The sequence below is a fragment of the Lissotriton helveticus genome, chromosome 11 (genome assembly GCF_964261635.1).
Source record: "Lissotriton helveticus chromosome 11, aLisHel1.1, whole genome shotgun sequence".
Classification (NCBI taxonomy): Eukaryota; Metazoa; Chordata; class Amphibia; order Caudata; family Salamandridae; genus Lissotriton; species Lissotriton helveticus.
Window position 1 is genome coordinate 115512705 of NC_136072.1, and position 19692 is coordinate 115532396.

Genomic DNA, 19692 nt, shown 5'->3' on the forward strand with positions numbered 1-19692 from the left:
TTGTGCATCCTATGTGGTTAGAAAACTTGTGTTTCTAGGTTCTGATGTGTGATCTGGACGGTTGCATGAACTGTTTCCCCATTAGAAATAACCATGTATGTTTGAACACAAATTCGAAACTTTCATCCAGATCATTCAAATGCTAAAGAAGTTTTTCCAGTTATGAAAAACTTTGTTTTTTCTCAGACCGCATTTGTGCTGCAAGCTCTTTTATGATGGTCTAAGAGTTCCGACTAAGCAGGCTGTTCTTCATGTTTCAGGGATTCATCAAAGACGTACATGAGGATTCACTCACAGTAGTTTTTGAAAACAAGTAAGTATAATTTTCTTTTACGGTATGCTTTGTTTGTAATGTTAATATATTGGTTTCTGATACTACAATTCACTTTACAGCTGGCAACCAGAACGACAGGTTCCATTTAATGAAGTCAGATTACCGCCTCCTCCTGATATCAAAAAAGAAATTATTGAAGGAGAGGAAGTAGAGGTGAGTATCAAATATAATTCTAAACAGCAAAATGAAGTTCATTGGCCTCACTAAAGTAGACTCAATTGCAGATGTTACCGGAAAAGCCGCTAAAGAACAACCCATAAAAAGACTACCTATCAAAGATCTTTGAACCGGTTATTTTCCATCCACAAAGTTGTAGTATTCCTGATTTGCGAGGGAACACCAGTGTTAGCTTCCACTTCACTTAAACAGAAGGGTTATTTACCTTTGATAGCCTCTTGGTTCATTTCCGGTGGACCCCCGTCACCAAGGAGGACATCTCTGATGTCAATTCCTGCATCATCCAGATTAAGCCTACAACAGATCACCATTCTCACATACTGTCCTCAATTGTCTTTCAAGCTATAGATGGATGGATGGATGGATGGGTTTTTATATAGCGCAATATCACCGCCAGGTCTCAAAGCGCTTTGCATTGGGAACCCGTCCTGGTTTTTCCCTGTGAGATAGCCCCTACTGGGTATCCCCAAGGTGAAAGCCAGGCATCCCGCCGCGGGGGGCCGTAGTGGAGATTAAGCAAGCTATTGCCCAGAGTTGCAGAGTGTGAACCTGTGATTCGAGTAGGCACCGAAGCGAGAATTACCGAGTCCGTGGACATTTTGGGCTCAAGACCCTGCCGCGTCGGGAATTGAACCCTGGTCCAGGGTCTGATCTCAGCGTCCGGGTCTGCCTCTAACCAGTGAGCCACACTTCTCCACACTTTGGCCACACTTTGATATTTCTTAGGATAACTTACTTACTTTACTTGTGCTGTCTCAAATGACAAATGAGGTGGTTGTAAGTCGGCAGACAAAAATGCTGCTCAATGAGTTTGATTTACTCCTATCTTTAGTAGTCTTCATTAGGAAAATTGTGTCCACGATATTGATTATTACTTTGACAGTTATCCATAGAGCGGTCCTCGCCAAATTGGAATTCAAAACCACTAAACAACTAACCAATAAGCCTTGCCCTTTCGTAATATAAAACACAGCGACTGCTGGGTTCGAACAGTGAATGCTACCCTAAATTGTACTTTGAGCCTGACTTGCAATCTTTTTTAAAAAAAAATTTTTTTATTTCCTCCCAAACTTTCCTGACCTGTCTACCTCCCCACCTCCTGCCTGCTACTTCTGCAACTACCCCCTTTATTTACGTATGATTTTCTGTGGAACCTCTTTTCAAACTGCTATGTCATTGAAGACCTTCTTTTTCTATTATGATTAACTTTCCATTTCATCTCTTCTCTTTCACTTCCTCTTACCTCTCATTTTTCAGCTATCAATCATTACTACCGTAGCTTCTTCCTCTATAGTTGCCCCTCTTTTTTTCCTGTTTTCCTTCTCTCCAGCTTCCCCTTCTTAATATTCTTTTTAGAATCGTTTTCTTTATTGGTATTTTGTGTGCAATGCCATCATGTAATAAGAAGAGGACCAAGACATAAACAGTAAATGGTAATCAGCACCTTTGCAGACATCACTCTTTAAGCATTCACATTGCTACATGTTTTGAATATTTCATACCTGTGTTCTCTCATTATGGGGTTTAACATTGGGATGAACCTCACAAATTGACCCCTTAAACATTGAGCTTCATACGTCTATGTATCCTTCTCTTCCCTCTCTCAGTATACTGCCTATTTTTTTCAAATTTTCTGGAATTTCTGGGGGCAGCTTCAGTCTTCATATATAGTGAGTTCTAAGATAATACATCTTTTGCCCAGCTTTCTCTTTTGGGATGCTACAGACTGTAAACATCCTCGTGGTTTGGGCAGAATCTTTCTCTGGACCAGTCCTAATCTTAGTAGGATTTTATCTTCCAGGATATTCAGAGTTGCTGCTTTGGTATATAAGCAGATTGGGGGCCCTAAAAGTGCTTGAGTCATATCCATCGTGCCTTCCACAAAAGGGTGAGGATAACTTTGCTGGGCCAGAGCATATGGAGAAAATTTCCTTACTCTGTTTGACACCTGGGACCGGTAGTGGACTTGCTTTATTCTCCATAGTCGTTGCGGGATTAAATCACCCACTTGCTTAGATTTGTAAATTGTATTTGGAGATATTTGGTAGAGATCGTAATTTCTCTAGAAACTATCAGCACAAATGTCCATGCATCATCTTCATTTGTGCTCAGATCCTTCTCTGTTGCCTCCCTCGGCTTATTGAATGTGCCTGAGGTATTTATAATAAGAGTCCTGTATATCCCTGCTGTTCTGCCTCTTAAAAGAAGTTGGGTCATGGTTATTTTAACTTCCAGAGGACTACAGATGGGAGCATCCTCACTGCCAGTTAGATATGGTGTGATAACACACCGGAACTGCATGTAAAAATTGGGGATACAAGAATTAGAATTCCTGATGTATTGTCACAAAGGATTTGACCTGCTTCGAGAAGGCTATGTTTCCAAGAATAAAATACCCAATTGTTCACATGCTTTAAAACCCAACAGAGCTGTAACCTGTGCGAAACAATTTATCACCTTGAGTGGGGTTTCGTTTATGGGTTTATTAGAACCATCTATAGTGTGAAGGTAGCCTTCAGTGTATCATGCAGTACTCGAGTTGGGGGGGGGGGTGGAAATGTGATAGGAGTGGTTTGCCCCTGACTTTATAATGAAGGGGAGAGAATCATCAGTAACTCTGTTGTGTGTTAGGTCTGATGTGGAGTCATATAGTCAAATCATTAATCATCATTAATTGTGAGGACCTATTGTAGGATGTTGGGTCATCCTTACCTTAGGCCCCTTCATATGTAGATTTACAGCATTTTGTCATAGCAACTCTCGAGTGTCCAACCTGCCTAAAAAGGATCTCTTCAGAGATGTAAGATTTCTTAAAGGAAGGCCAGGGCAAAGTGTCCATTGCATTGGCGAATTTCTCCTTACAGTTACTATGTGGAATTCCTGAAATTATGCCCCATGATAAAATGTAAGCATTAGAAGAACGCAAACAACCACATTACAAGCAGCTGTTAGCAGTGCTTGTTTGTAGGTGTATATTTTTAAGGTGAAAAGCACACTCTTGTCCATTCGCATTTCCTGCTAAAATATAGCCCTAAATTCAAGTTTATCGTTACAGAATAGTTTGAGTTATTTTTGGTAATTCACGCAAGTATGTGAAAACAGATTACATGAATTTCACTCACTCCTAATTGGAAGCTGATATGGATAGTTTTTTTAGGATGTATATTATTTAGTGGAGGATTATCAACTTAATGAGGATGACTTTCCCCATTAGCGATAGTGGGAGAATAGATCAGTGGGAAAAGATGACTTGTAAGACAGCCATACAGGGGTGGTATATTTTCGAGTCTGATCACAGTTTCTTCGTTAGCCACTTTAATGACCAGCTATCTGAAGCAGTGCGCATCTACTTGTAAGCCTGCCCTAGTCATTCTGATAGTGTGTGCTGTAGTGGAACAGCGATGGAAGAGTCCATATTTAGTCCGTGTTGCCCTCAGCCAAAAATGTTTGCAAAATTCATCAAGAATTCGCGTATTGTGGTCCTCTCATTAGGTGATTACTGAAATATATCAGGTCGTCAATGGCATATAAGTATACTTTATCCTCCCTTGTTGACAGCTAGCCGAACCCTGTGGGCCTTGTAGCCTATCTGACCATTCACATTAGTGGTTTAATGGCCAGGGCGAACAGTAGGGGCAACACCAGGCATCCCTTGCAGGTTGATCTCTAGATAGGTAAGGAATACTATAGGATGCCCCCTATTTTCACCTGTGCAGTCAGCCCTTTCTACAGTAGGTGTTTATTTCACATGAAATTTACGCCATATCCCACGTTGGGAAGAAGTGAGAACCAGTAGTCTCCCAAGAGGGTATCGGATGCGTTCTCATAATCTATTATTAAAAGTGCTACTGGTTCTCTCAGTCGGTCTGCCAGGGTTACTGGGTTAAAAAACCATTGGGTGTTGTGACATGTAGACCGGTGTGCCATATAGCCTCTGTGGTCGTGGTTGATCTAGTTTCTGATCATCTTGAATAGGTGTTTTTCCAGCATCTTATTGTTGATGATGGAGAATGTCTTATTGGAGGCATATTGACATCTCTTTGGTTTCAAAATAACTTCAATATGTACCTCGCTTATGTCTTTCATACAGTTTTATATACTGCATGGACATGCTGTGTCATAGAGCTTGTCAGTTATTTAATGAATTTGTCTGTAAACACATTGGGATCCAGTATTTTAATTGACGTCATTTGTGTGATAGCCTTTCTTAATTCTTCCAATGCTAAGATATCATCTAACAAGGATCTGTCTTCCATTGAGAGGCGTGGTAGGTTTAGTGTGGACAAATAAGCATGTATGAGTTCTTGTGAAGTGGGTTCTGTGGGGTCATGTAAGGAAAAGTATTATTGGATGAAGTCACTGACTGTTTCCTCTTCGAGAGTTAGGAGTATATCCCCACAACTTTAGAGCGGGCTTTTGTGTCTATCATTTTCACCTTTATGGCTTAACCAGTGGATTAATTTACCAGTCTTGTCGCCCTGGTCATATTACGTACTTTGTGATGCAAATTTTATCTTGTTGGCTTGTTCTAGTCCAGCTTGCTGATTTCACAATTTTACTTGTGCTACTTGATGTAGGTTTTCTTAAGTACTGTACTTCCACCTCCGCTCCTTTTTTTTTTTTTTTACACTTTAAGTGTGATACTACAACATTGACACAGCCTATTATGGCTCCTTTGATTGTTTCCTAGACGGCGGTACATTCGTCTTTCAATTCCCCATTTTCTTGCTCATTACCCTTCTCTCTGATCAGCCTGGTCTTTCATTCACTGAATTGTTCCTAGCTCCACTCTTTTCTCTTCTTAATTCAACCTTGTCTGCCATCTTCTCACATTTGCATCTTTATTTTACCATTTCCTCTCTTCCTTGCGATGCTCGGTGACGAGGAGAACATCTATGGCACACTTCTCATAGGCCCAGGGGCGACAGGTGAAGGAGTTTCCTTAGACATTGCATTTTTCCTTACCAGAGCAGTCGCGGTTGAGGTCTCCTTCATGCAGAGGATGGAGGTGATGTCAGGGTGTACAGGAGGGGTGAAACCATGATGGACTTGAGCTCTGAAGGGCTGGGGGACCTTATTGACACTGGTGGCCCACTTCAGCTCGGGCTGGAAGCGACAGGTGCAGTGGCGGCTTCAGGAGTCGGTTCTGGATGTTCCAGAGACCACAGAGTCTTCTCTTTTGGTCTTTCTTCAGAACACGTCTGCTGTTAGCGGGAGGTAGTGAGTCTTTTTCAAAGGCAAACTGTCCTCCCAGGTTTCTGGAGTCAACCGCTGCAGGGCGAGGTGACTTTGGCACAGTTTTAGAAGAGGGATGCAGCTGCTGCTTCTCTCCTATCTGCTTTTGCAGCTCTTTAGTGTCCTCTCTCTTCTTAGGTCGTCAGGTTCTGCTTCTCTGGTGCCAGGCACTCCCCTAAATACTGAATTTAGGACTGTTAGGGGAGCCAATATGCTACTGACCCTTGGGGTCACAACGCCCCATATATGGCCACTTCCTGTGGAAAGTGGGCATAGCCCTGCCCCAGACTTTTAAATATGCCATCATAAAGATGGCTACATTTGAAAAATTGGGTTGGTACTAGTCTAGAGGTGGCACGCCTACCCGACTAGCTAATTTACCCACCTATCCAGGTGCCAAGGGGGACCTGGACAAAGGGGTCGGCTTCCTCTCCTGCGAGGTAGAGCCAAATTTGTATTTCAAAGGCGGCAGACTTTTGAGGCTTGTTGACCAAGGAAGGCTAATCCGCAGGGCGTCCTGTGAGAGGTGGTGTTGTAACCTCTTCCTGGACAGTCATATGTTCTGGGTCTCATGAGACAAAAAGGCGCTGATCCTAGTAGGTCAGAACAGCTTCTCGGTTGGTGGGCTGGCAGAAAACAGTCATCAAGTACACTAGAGGCTGGTAGGTTTTTCAGGCGGCACCTTTAAGGTGCCCTCAGGGTGCATGTATTGGTAAATTCAACACTGGCATCATTGTGGGTTTACCAATACCAGATGTTTGATACTAAACATCCCTATTTTAAATAAAGCCATCACATAGCTGGGGAATTTGTTTTCACCAGTGTCCAGCACATGTTTTAAATTGGCTTCCCTGGTCACTTGTACTGGCAGTAATACGACTGACCAGCACAGAGGCATATCTGCTCATGCAGGTATGCCCTCGCATGTAATATTCAGCATCCTGCCTTAAGGCTTTCAGGCCTGCTGTAGGGATGACTTGCAAATATTACATGCAGTGTTCGGGGACATGGCACATAGGGATGTTTGACATGTCGTGTTTCCACTTTTGTCACAGACACAGTGGAGAAGTGTGGCTCAGTGGTTAGAGGCGGCAGACCCGGAAGCTGAGATCGGCCGTGGACCAGGGTTCGATTCCCCGCCTCGGCGGATCTCGGGCTCAAAATTCCACGGACTCGACAATTCTCGCTCCGGTGCCTACTCGACTCACGGGATCACACTCTGCGACTCTGGGCAATAGCTTGCTTAATCTCCACTACGGCCCCTCGCGGCGGGATGCCTGGCTTTCACCTTGTGGATACCCTGCCGGGGTATCTCACAGGGGAATACCAGGACGGGTTCCCTAAGCAAGCTCCTTGATACCTTCGGGTGATACGTGCGCTATATAAGTCGCAATACATTTACACACAGCCTGTGATAGCAGCCCTACATGTGCTTGGAGAGGGGTCCTTCGGGTAGCACAGTTCATGCTGCTACCCTTGGGGACCAGGGTACCATTTACTAGGGACTTGCATAAGGTGCTAAATGTATTGCCAATTGGGGGAAACAGTTGACCATTTTTAGGGAAAGAACACTGGTACTGGGGCCCTGGTTAGCAGGAACCCAGTACACATCAGTCAAAGTTGCATCACATACCAGGCAAAAAGTGCGCTAAAGGTGGGGGGTTACTGCAACAAAAGCCTAGTTTCCTACACCCTCTAATATCTTTTCATCCTAATTTTTCTTCACACTCCAATTTATTTTGCTCTCTACTCTTTGTGCTTGTCTCTACTCTCCATCCGTCTCTCACCTCACATTCTTAATTTCTTCTTGCTATCTGTATTCTCACTTATCTCCTCACACTCTTATCTTTTCTCCTGCTTCATCTTCCTCTTTATTTGCTCTCTCGTCAATTTGTTCCCTTTTTCGCTCCTCTGTCTGTGTGATCTATTTTCACATATGTGGAAATCTGTTACTGAGGCCCAATCATGAGTTGGCCTTCAAATTCCAATATGTGCACTAAATCCTGTTACTATTCCTGTCTGAATTGTGAGTTCTATTTTCATTACTGTTCTCTCCAGTAATTGAACCCTGAGAAATGTAGACAGGTCAAACTTACTGAAAGGTACTGTGTGGTAATGCCCAGTGCATATCTATACATGAAGAATTTGGTGCAGTGAGTACTGAATCCCTTGTTACACCATTTTCCAAGGAAAAAACTTGGATTTGGAGGTATTTCCCAGTAAATACATCACACTGCAGTGTCTGTGTTTATTAGATATGTTAAATAGCTTTTCCCTGTCCGCCCCACTCGCGAAAGAGCCTTAGTTTTTTTTTTAGGACCCCAGCTTTTAAGGTATATGTAGAAGCAGAACACACTGCTATAGTCTGCTCCCTCACCATGTTCCTCTGGCTAGAGGAGTGGTTTTGGAGGAAGGCTCCAAAGGTGGGACACAACGTTTTCCTCTTCTCTCTACCCCAACCATTTGAAGAGCAGTAGTCAAGTTTTTTTAATCCTGCTGTATGAACCGTGCAATATTATGCACCTTTCCCGGCAATAATGGCAGCCGTAGTACAATCATTTGGCAGCACCACTTTTTCTATTTAGTTCCCTTCACTCATGTACGGTACCGACAGCACACCTTTTGTAAATGTAAGCGAGGCTAATATGCATGTTTTTGTTTACCAAGGTATACTCCAGAGCAAATGACCAGGAGCCATGTGGATGGTGGCTGGCTAAAGTTCGAATGATGAAAGGAGAGGTATGTCATTTTTGTAACTGGTTTCTAGTTTATTATGATTTATCATTACCTCCATTGAAAAAGAAGTCTACTACAGAAAAAAATGTAAAATTAATTGGCCTCAAAAAGTACATTTTGCAGAAGGTGTTGTAGTCCAAGCCCTACATTATGACACTTACTGCAATCTAATCTCCTGGGTTCTTAAAAAGTGTGTTTTCCAGAAATGGCTTAATTGGATATAATTTGACTAGTGACAACTTGCTGTTTTACCCCAATCTAAAGTTAAAAATAGAATAGGGTAGTACGTTTCAATCCACTACCATCACTTTAGAACCAAATTCTTTCTGTTTGGTTTGAGTTTTTGCATGTGGAATTTAGCATAAGAAAGACATCAATTGTTTGCCAGCACTAAGTATTTTAGAAAATCACAATCTGTTTATTCAGACTTATTTCCATTTCTTTTATTTTTAGTTCTACGTCATTGAGTATGCTGCTTGTGATGCAACTTACAATGAAATAGTTACGTTTGAACGACTTCGACCTGTCAATCAAAATAAGCCTGTTTCACAGAATTCCTTTTTTAAATGTACGGTGGATGTCCCTGAAGATTTAAGAGAAGCGTAAGTTGAATATTGTGTATTCGTAGTTTGACTAATATATTTTTTACTAAAGCTACCTACAGAATCTTTGGCGAACACAATAGGCATGATGGATTCGATGGTCTGTTTCTGTCTTCCGTAAAATAAAGTTCAGTGTGTGAGAACTTTTCAAAATGTACTGCTAGAGAAGTAGGATGGAGAGGGCCATAGATATGCGAGTGGTAGTATTCAAGAAAAAAGAGATCCAATTGGACAGGCTGCTCTGTTGTTGATCACATGGTTTACAAGTTTGGACAGCAAACTATTTGTCAACATTTAAATGTGATGTTCATGTAATTCACATAGCCTCTACAAATAAAACAAATGCTGCCTTTCTTTTACGCAAAGTCAGTCTTCCAATTTAGTATGGTAACCATTAGTTTCAAGAATGTCCAGTCACTTAAAAGTAATACTTTACAATCGACACAGAACCTATGCTTAATGGGTGTTGTAGCCACAACGTTCGGGTTTATCAAAGATCTAAAGTTACCTCAACCCACGCCTTTCCATCCTACGGCACAATTGGTTCGAGGCATGTGGGCTGCTAAATTCATATCTTAGCATTAGATCGCCGCCTAGTGTTGGGCTCGGATGATCGCACATTGTTGTCCTGGAAGAGTCTTCGAAGTATCCTGAGATAGGTGGCTCCTCCCCTGGACTACAGTGCGCATGGGCATCGGCTCCATCCCCAGATTGTTTTTTTCCGCCATTGGGTTCGGATGTGGTCTCGACGTCTTTCTGTCGAAACCGAGAAAAACTACCTTTTAGCGGCCAAAAGGCCTCGATTTTTTTGCGTCGGTATTGTCTGCGCACGGTCTCGAGTCTTCCGTCTCTTGGAGCCGGAATAAGCGGAGTTTTCTTTCGCTCTCAGAACTTTGAGGCCTTCTCATCGCGACTCGACTGCAAAACTTTTCGGACATGGAGCGGAGCCCGTTTAAGTACTGCCCACTTTGTGGGTCCAAGTACCCACACATCGATCTACACCCCGTGTGTAACAAATGCCTTTCGCCCGACCACGACGACGGCAAGTGCAAGGCCTGTGCGCAGTTCCGCTCCAAGAAGACTCTCAAGCTTCGGCGCGCGGTGCGCATGGAAGCTAGACAAACGGCCCCGGATCCGGAGAACATCTTCGGAGAACAGGAAGAAGAGGACCAGGGTCATCATCTTCAAATCTCCCCACCCGAGACGGAGGTCGAGGCGAATCCGGGAGACGACGACGGAGTCGTGGGTCAAGGCCTTGAATACGTCGACGAGGTAGGAGACGACGATGAGATATATGGGGCCGCGGCAGATAGCTCGGGGGACGAGCTCTGCCCCGAAGGTTACGAGGATACCGACCGGGTCACGGGATCGCCTGTCGGCCTTACCCAAGACCCGTTGCCACAGCCCCGCCTTCGGGCCCGGCCACGGACTTACTTGCTGAGCAGACTGTTTCGAAACCGAAACCGAAACCATCGGGATCGACAACATCTAAAATGGCCGACCCGAAAACGAAACTGAAACTTAAGGACTCGAGTGTCCCTAAGATGGCGGCCGTGCCAAAGAAAACGACGGTGCCCGCTACCCCATCGACTCCGTCGACCTCCGGTCCGCAGAAGTCGAAGAAGTCCGTCGATTCCGACGCTGCAAAATCGAAAACGACGCCAGAGGAGGGGTCCTCTAAGAAGGATGGTCGGCACGGGTCAACGGCTACGACGCCGTCCAAGCCCGCCAAAGTCGGCTCCAAGGAGGCTACGCAGGCACACGGAACGAAGTCTGGCACGTCTGCGCCCAGAACCCAGGAATCGGAGCCGGTGAAGACGGGATCCGCGCCCAAAGCGCACAAGGCCCACAAAGACGTCGGATCCGAGGGAAAGATCATACCATCCTCGTCAGCGCCGAAACAAACTGTGAGTGAGGCGTCCCCCATAGCCGAATCACTACAGAGAATCAGGGAGAAGGCCTTTGCCCCGTCGGCTCCGATACCATCGCCGCAGCCGCAAAAGGACACTCCAGCGAAGCCTTCTGGGAAACTTCTATTTATTTTGCCGCCGAAGGAGGCGCTGAAAGCTTTTTCGACCAAATCGGCACCGAAACAGGTGATTTCTTCACCGGCAGGCCCGCCTCCACGTCGGATACTCGAATCAGAGGATGATTCAGAGCATTTCATCGACGCTGACACAGGCAAACTGACCCTCTACAAGAGGAAAATCACTTCGGAGCCAGTGAACCCATATGTCATCCCACTGAAGAAGAAGAGGGTGCCCCTTGACGCCTCAGGCCTCACGGAACCAATCCAGCCTCCTCCGAGACGGAGCCCTACTCCCTCACCAGAACACTCTGCGGGTGAAGGGTATGACGAGGACGAGCAGTACAATTTCCCTATCAATGAACCGGATGCACAACCGGATTCATATGATGACACTGGTGACCAGCACACCCAAGGTGTGGGGCAGGACCCGCAACTTTTTAATGCACGTGCATCCCCGACTGAGGACTCAGCAGGTTTTCATGCACTACTCGAGAGGGCGGCAGCCAATCATGATGTGGACATGCATGCTGACCCAGTTGAGGAAGACTTCCTTTTCGACACGTTCTCAGTCTCTGAAAGGACAGTAAAGACACTGCCTATGCTTAAAGGCGTCCTCAAGCATGCTGGGGACATATTTAAGGAGCCTACAAGAGCGAGAGTGGTCAACCCTCGTATTGAAAAAAAGTACAGACCTGCACCTGCAGACCCCGCATACATTCGGGGACAGTTGCCACTGGACTCTCTTGTGGTCGCCAATGCCAGGAAACGTGCCAACTCCCAGACGACGGGTGAAGCTCCTCCCCCGGATAAGGAGTCCAAAGTGCTAGAGGCAGGGGGCAAAAGAGTAGCTGCACAGGCATCAAACTTTTGGCGCATTGCCAATACACAGGCGCTCTTAGCGCGTTACGATAGGGCGCACTACGACACCCTAGAACAGATTATACAACACCTGCCTCCACAGTTCCAAGAAGGCACTAAACTGCTTATTGAGGAAGGGAAGCTAATCTCAAACGCAGCTATCAAGTGTGCCCTTGACGCAGCAGACACAGCTGCTAGAGCTATCAACACTAGCGTTATGCTGAGACGACAGGCGTGGCTACGCATCTCAGGGTTTAAACAGGATATTCAGACAACCATTCTTAATCAGCCAGTCAATCCTGATAGTCTGTTTGGTCCAGATGTTGACACCACCCTAGAGAAAATAAAAAAGGACACAGAGACTGCTAAGTCCATGGGGGCCCTACAGTCACAACAGTTTCGTGGCAGCAATTTTCGTCGCTCAGGTGCACGCGGAGTCACCAGAGGACAAATGGGTCAACAATCTCAGTTCTCAAAAGGTGGAGCACAATCCTCGTTCACGAAACAGAACAAGGGAGGTTACAGAAACAACAGCAACAGAGGTCGCGGCAGAGGAAACAACAGCTCCCGCTCCTCTACCCCAAGCAAACAGTGACTCTGTCACTGCCCCCCGACCACTTAACACCCGTCGGGGGGAGACTGCAGCAGTTCCTGCCCGTCTGGAAAAACATCACCACAGACAGGTGGGTGCGACAACTAATCCAGTATGGTTATTGCCTAGAGTTGAAATCCACTCCACCCAACATCCCGCCAAGGCAAAGACCTATGTCCGCAGAGCACTTGCTCTTATTGCAGCAGGAGGTAGTGGTGATGCTGCAAAAAGGCGCAATCGAGCTCGTGCCGGTGGGAGAAGAAGGTACAGGGGTGTATTCCCTGTACTTCCTTATTCCGAAGAAAGACGGATCTCTCAGACCCATTCTAGATCTACGTCCCCTCAACCTGTACATACTATCAGAACATTTCCACATGCTCACTCTCCAACAGATTCTTCCCTTGCTGAACCAAGGGGACTTCTTAGCAACCTTAGATCTCAAGGATGCTTATTTCCACATTCCACTACACCCGTCCCACAGGAAATACCTCAGGTTCACTATTCAAGACAAGCATTACCAGTTCAAGGTGCTACCCTTCGGAGTCACCACAGCCCCAAGGGTGTTTACCAAGTGTCTGGCGACAGTAGCAGCGCACCTCAGGAGGCAGAACATCCATGTCTACCCCTACCTAGACGACTGGCTCGTGCAAGCCAAGTCGGAGCAACAGTGCGCCGCGGACATGTCGGCTACAATTCACCTTCTTCACAATCTGGGTTTCTCGCTGAACTACCCAAAGTCGCATCTACAACCAGCACATGTCCGGCAGTTCCTAGGTGCGACGATCAACACCCTGACGGCCATGGCTCAGCCAAACCAAGTCAGGATAGACAGCATGCAGTCTCTGATCCAAAAGTTCAGGCCACAACACTCGCTTCCAGCGAGAGTGTTCATGCAGTTGATAGGCATGATGGCCTCCTGCATCTTCATAGTCCCTCACGCACGGCTACATATGCGCCCGCTCCAGGAGTGCTTAGCGAATCAGTGGACACAGGCTCGTGGGCAATTGACAGACCTAGTGTTGGTTACCAGTCGGGCATACGACTCTCTGCATTGGTGGACTCCACACAACCTTTGCAAGGGCCGACTGTTCCAAGAGCCTGTGCCTCAGATTGTCCTGACAACGGACGCATCTCTCCAGGGATGGGGAGCTCATCTGCTCACTTACACAGTGCAGGGACTATGGACGACGCAGCAACAGAAGATGCACATCAACTATCTGGAACTGATGGCAATCTTCATGGCGCTCAAGTCCTTCATTGTACATCTGTGCAACAAGGTCGTGCTAGTCCGGACGGACAACATGACCGCGATGTACTACATTCAAAAGCAGGGAGGCACCCACTCGCCACAGCTGTCTCATCTGGCTCAGAGCATGTGGAAGTGGGCCATTCAGAGGAACATTTTCCTCATGGCAGAACACCTCCCAGGAAAGGACAATCAGATGGCGGATCTGCTCAGCAGGTACAGCCATCAAATGCACGAGTGGGAGTTACACCCATCTGTCCTCCACCCGTACTTCCAGCAGTGGGGTCATCCGGAGATAGACCTGTTTGCCACAAAAGAGAACGCAAAATGCCGACACTTTGCCGCCAGGTTCCCTCACCCACAGTCGCAGGGGAATGCGATATGGATGAACTGGTCAGGCAAATTTGCGTACGCTTTTCCGCCAGCCCCTCTAATACCGCTGGTCGCAAGAAAGCTAAGGCAGCACGAGATGACTCTCATCCTAGTTGCTCCAACGTGGGCGCGCCAGGCTTGGTACACCACGTTCCTCGAACTCTCAGTGGTGCCGCATCAAAGACTGCGCCTCACGCCCAGTCTTTTGACGCAGAACCATGGAGAAATTCAGCATCCAGATCCGCAACAGCTCAACCTGGCGATCTGGCTCCTGAAGTCCTAGAGTTTGGATACCTTAACCTACCCCCGGAATGCATGAACATCATCAAGGAGGCAAGGAAGCCAACTACTAGAGCATGCTATGCTGCAAAGTGGAAGCGTTTTGTCATTTACTGTACAGCCAATGACATCAACCCGCTAGATGCATCTATCCCCAACATCATCTGCTATCTGTTGCATCTTTACAAGTGCAATCTAGCGTACACTTCCATTCGGATACATCTATCCGCCATAGCGGCTTATCTTCAAAACAGGCAGCACCTCTCTGTCTTCAGAGTGCCCGCCATTAAAGCCTTCCTTGAAGGTCTGAAACGAGTCATTCCCCCAAGAACACCGCCAGCTCCGGTGTGGAACCTCAATGTCGTTCTCACCAGACTGATGGGACCACCATTTGAGCCACTGCACTCGTGTGAACTCCAGTTCCTTACGTGGAAAGTAGCTTTCCTTGTAGCTATTACGTCTCTGAGGCGTGTCAGTGAGCTGCAGGCGCTCACAATCCAAGAGCCATTCATTCAAATTCATCCAAATAGGGTAGTGCTACGCACTAACCCCAAATTCCTTCCGAAGGTGGTGTCACAGTTTCATCTAAACCAAACTATTGACTTACCAGCATTCTTTCAAAACCCTCAAACGGTGGCGGAAAGAATGCTCCATACCTTAGATGTACGGAGGGCGTTGATGTACTACATAGACAGAACACAACCCTTTAGGAAAACACAACAACTCTTTGTTGCCTTCGCACCACAACACAAAGGCAACCCGATTTCCAAAGCGGGAATAGCCAGATGGATTGTTAAGTGCATCCAGATATGTTATCAAAAAGCCAAGCGCACTTTAACAATACCCCCCAGAGCGCACTCCACACGCAAACTGGGGGCATCCATGGCTTACCTAGGGAACATTCCTTTAGAGGATATTTGCAGAGCAGCCACGTGGGTTACACCACATACCTTTACAAAACACTACTGTGTTGATGTGCATTCCAAGCAGCAAGCTGCTGTAGGACAGGCTGTTCTGAAAACACTTTTTCAGGTTTCTGCAGCTGGCACGGGCAACCGCCGCTGATGGAGGGACTGCTATGTATTCTATGCTAAGATATGAATTTAGCAGCCCACATGCCTCGAACTGAATATGCTACTTACCAGTATGCATCTGTTCTTGGCATGTAGGGCTGCTAACATTCATATCGCCCGCCCTCCTCCCCGGTGCCTGTCGCAGCTGCAGATATACTATTGTATTTATTCATTAGCATGGACATCCTTTACACTTTTCACTCCATCTTCTGCCACAATGGCGAAAAACAATCTGGGGATGGAGCCGATGCCCATGCGCACTGTAGTCCAGGGGAGGAGCCACCTATCTCAGGATACTTCGAAGACTCTTCCAGGACAACAATGTGCGATCATCCGAGCCCAACACTAGGCGGCGATCTAATGCTAAGATATGAATGTTAGCAGCCCTACATGCCAAGAACAGATGCATACTGGTAAGTAGCATATTCATTTTTCCTTCCGTACAGTTTCCGAGAACCAGGGTGCCGATGGCCTATCCCGATTCCCTGAGATTTTTCTAATAGGAACTGAGGTTTTTATGGCTTAATTTAGCCATTCAGTGTATTTAACTGCACTGGAGTCTACACACTGATTAAAATGAGGGCGTGTATCCTCAAAAAGAGATTGGGGTAACGTTGGATCTGATTGTCTCAATGCAATGTAGGTCGATGTTTTTTTTTTGTTGTCTTTGTTGGCTGGGCTGGGAGTGTTACAATATTAAATTTAATTAAAAAGTGGTCTGTCCATGTCAAGAGAAGGACTTCTTTTACTATCAACCCGGCCATGGAACTAAACATCCTGTCGAGCGTATGCCCTGCACTATTTGTGGGGGTTGAGACAAGCTGAGAAAGGCCTATCAGCCCTAGAGCATCTAACAGATTATCCGTTTCTTTGTCTTCTGGATCTTCTAAATACATACTTAAATCCGCCAGAACAATGAGGTCGTTATTAGACAGTGCAGATTCCAGGAGTCCTTCCAGATTCTGCACAAATGTGCTCCTGGCATTAGGAGGGCCGTAAAGTAGGATTACCTATCATTTTGGATGCTATTTCAATGGTAAAATGCAGCGCTTCAAAAAGAAGAGTGGAAGCTGGGACAAACTTGGCTAAAAACTGCTCTCTTTAAATAATTGCTACACCCCCTCCTATTTTGAATGGTCTGCCTATTCTGAATGACCGGAAATCCGTAGGTGTTGCAATCACAAAATCTGGGTCAGAAGCTGCATCAGCCCATGTTTCTGTGAGAAAGAGCACGTCAATTTTACGGGTGGTTATCATCTCAGCTATTTCGTACTTATATTTGATCAGGGATCTTACATTGATAAGTCGACAAGTTAAATCCTGTTTCCTATCTCCTAACTGGAGTTTTTTGTTCACTCTTTGTGGTGAGCGGAGCGCTTTGATCTTCTACTCTGGTGGAAGAGTGAAACCACAAGGACATGCTAAGTTGATATCAGTTGGGGCTAGGCATAAACACTTAGTGCCTGTCTCGTTAGAATTAAGATTAATCAATTCCTCGTTAGAGTATTTATGGGACAAAATGGAGAAGGATCCAGGGATCCTAGGCCCGGGCCAGGCGCAGACGGGCTTGCCTTAGGCGCGCCTTCTGAATGTTTAGTTGTATTATTATATAATTTGGAGAGTTTCACTATGGAAAAAGTTTTATGCTTTCTAAATCTTTTTAGGTTTTGTCTTGCTTTCTGTGGAATTACAATCGCAGAATATGTGACAGGTGTTTGCCAGAGGTTTGTAACAAAACATTTCAATTGCTTAAATATGCTGGACTTTCTACAATATGCATTGAATAGAAGGTCACACTCAAAAACTGTCAAAAGGTGCCCATGCCCAAAAACTATATTGAGGACACCTTGTGGAGTCATGACAATTTAACTCTTGAGTTACCAGAATCTCAAAACTCCATAACAAGAATATGTACTACAGCTGAAAAACGTTGAAATGGTCAGACTGGTAACGCAGTACCCTGAAACTAAGTAGTTCTCAAGTTCACTTGTGAGGACTCTACCTTCATAGCATGCATTGTTAAATAAACACATACTTGCCCTAATATGGGACATGCTTCCCCCTTAGATGATCCATCTCCCCGAAGGTACTGTGGTAAATCCTTCAAAGATGACTAACTTAAATTAGACTACTCTTCAATGAATGCCTGATAATACATTAGATTTGAAAGCTAGGCATCATAAAGCTAGTTACAGATATTTTATTGAAGCGTCAGGATTCTGCCCTTTCAGGCTGTATGTTTCAACACTTGGTAGATGCCATCCGAGTGTTCAGGGGAATCTGAATGCGAATATCCATTTGTCACATCCAGAGCAATTTCTCCAGCTCAGTTTATTGAACCTCAGAACGATCAAGTTGGTTCCGATGGCTTTCCTTCTGCAATGGAAGCCAGGGAAGTTTGGGTGTTGTTGGCCAATAAACCGGTCATGCACTACATCCACTAGTACAAGGAGTGGACTCCTTGTTGGTGGTCAGGGTCATCCATTATCAGGTTGCTTATTTTTTAAGGAAATGGAGAGTTCAGGCGAATACGCTCAGAAGGCTTTGTCAAATTCGCACAAATAGTTTTCATCCGAATGTTAAACCTTCCCAGATATGGGGGCGTCCACTGACTAATCTCTTTTCAACTCATGTGAGCTGAGAGTGCCCATTGTGTTGCTTTCTGGAGATTTTTAGGAGCGATGCTTTGGGAAATGGAACCATTACCTTATTTATACCTCCACATCTTTTCTGACCATTCAAACTGCCTTGAACAGATTCAGACCATTTAATTTGAGAATAACCCTGCTGTGTCTTAATTGGGCCAGAAGAGCCTCGGATATGGGATCTTAGGCTTTTCAGTACTGGGAGGTTGATAAGCCTCACAGACTTTCTATTTCTTTTTTAGCAGCAGTGAAATCTTTTGCCCCCAGGCTTGAACATTTTTTAATTTCACTTTTGGCTCCTAGACCAATAGTTTTTAATCTTTTGACTTCTGAGGACCCCCTGCTAAATCACTACACGTGTCCAGGGACCACACCAAACCTTTTTCTGCCCACCTCTATTTTCATGTTTCATTCATCATTGCTTTCTTTTTCTGCACCCTTCTTTCACTCTCTTATTCTATACTTACTACCTGGCATCTCACTTTCTTCGCCTACCCCTCCCGGCCCACTACGACCCCTACACTCACAGATCCGAACATACAGATTAATCTCATTGTTAGCATTACATTTGTCAAGTATATGTCCATCCGTGCAGTACTTTTATACATGTGTAATTTTTTTTATCATAACCTCAACCTGCATATTATATATTAACACTCACCACCCCCCTCCCCACCCAACCTTATCCCCCCCCCGCACCCCTAGATCACAGTGCGGTCTCCCTCCTTCCACTGGCTTTACTCCAATGTTCTCTGGAGCACTCCCTACTACACCCATTTAATTTAAAAACGTTGACCCTGTTCATATTTTTGCAACTTTGTACCAACGCCTTACAATTTCACATATAATCATGTTTACAGTCCGCACATGCCACCATTGATCTGTGCACTCTGCAGAGAGGCCAAGGACTGGATGTTCAAGTTGTCTGAACACCTTAATGACCCACTGAGAGAGACTCTGAGAGAGACGCATTGCCTTCTACCTCAATACCGAACCTCTCAGTTGTGTCCTATTAAAAAGCCTGAGCAACAGGCTGAACTCTTTCATTCTGAAGTTAGGGTTCGACGTGTTTAGAAAATGTGTGGTTCCGAGTTTATATTCTAGTTGTATGTGAGCCTCCAATCTTGGATCAACACTATGCAGATTGAATAGAGTGCATTAAAATAAGCTTTGCACTTTGTTTACCTTGATAGTGAAGCATTCTTTGTTTCAACGGTAGATTCTTGATTCCCCCTCCACCTTCCCTCTCAGCCCTCCTACATTTTAACTAAAAACTTGAGAAGTTTCCACAAGGAAACCCCCATATATGTGCTCTGTCTTCTTGCCCAGTCTGTGCCACACAACTTGAATATTTGGGGTACAAGTCGTACTACTTAGGGCAATGATAATGCAACAAGCCTTTCCTGGTTTGATCCTGAGGTCGGCTATTAAAAACTAAAAAAAAATGAAAAATTGTACTTGCTCTTATTGGAACCAGGTAGTGGTCCATTGTTGGTGTCAATTTAATGTTGTTT

The 19692-nt window shown here is 45.4% G+C and overlaps 1 protein-coding gene across 7 annotated transcripts in view; it reads left to right on the forward strand.

Moving 5' to 3' along the window:
- Positions 1-19692, forward strand: part of FXR1 (FMR1 autosomal homolog 1) — a 343266-nt gene that overhangs the window by 119060 nt on the left and 204514 nt on the right. For all 7 annotated transcript variants that reach the window (XM_078665656.1, XM_078665660.1, XM_078665655.1 and 4 more), the window contains exons 2-5: positions 261-313; positions 394-487; positions 8414-8485; positions 8936-9084. In XM_078665656.1, the coding sequence (XP_078521782.1) occupies positions 261-313; positions 394-487; positions 8414-8485; positions 8936-9084 (368 nt within the window). The remainder of the gene's footprint in view (positions 1-260; positions 314-393; positions 488-8413; positions 8486-8935; positions 9085-19692) is intronic.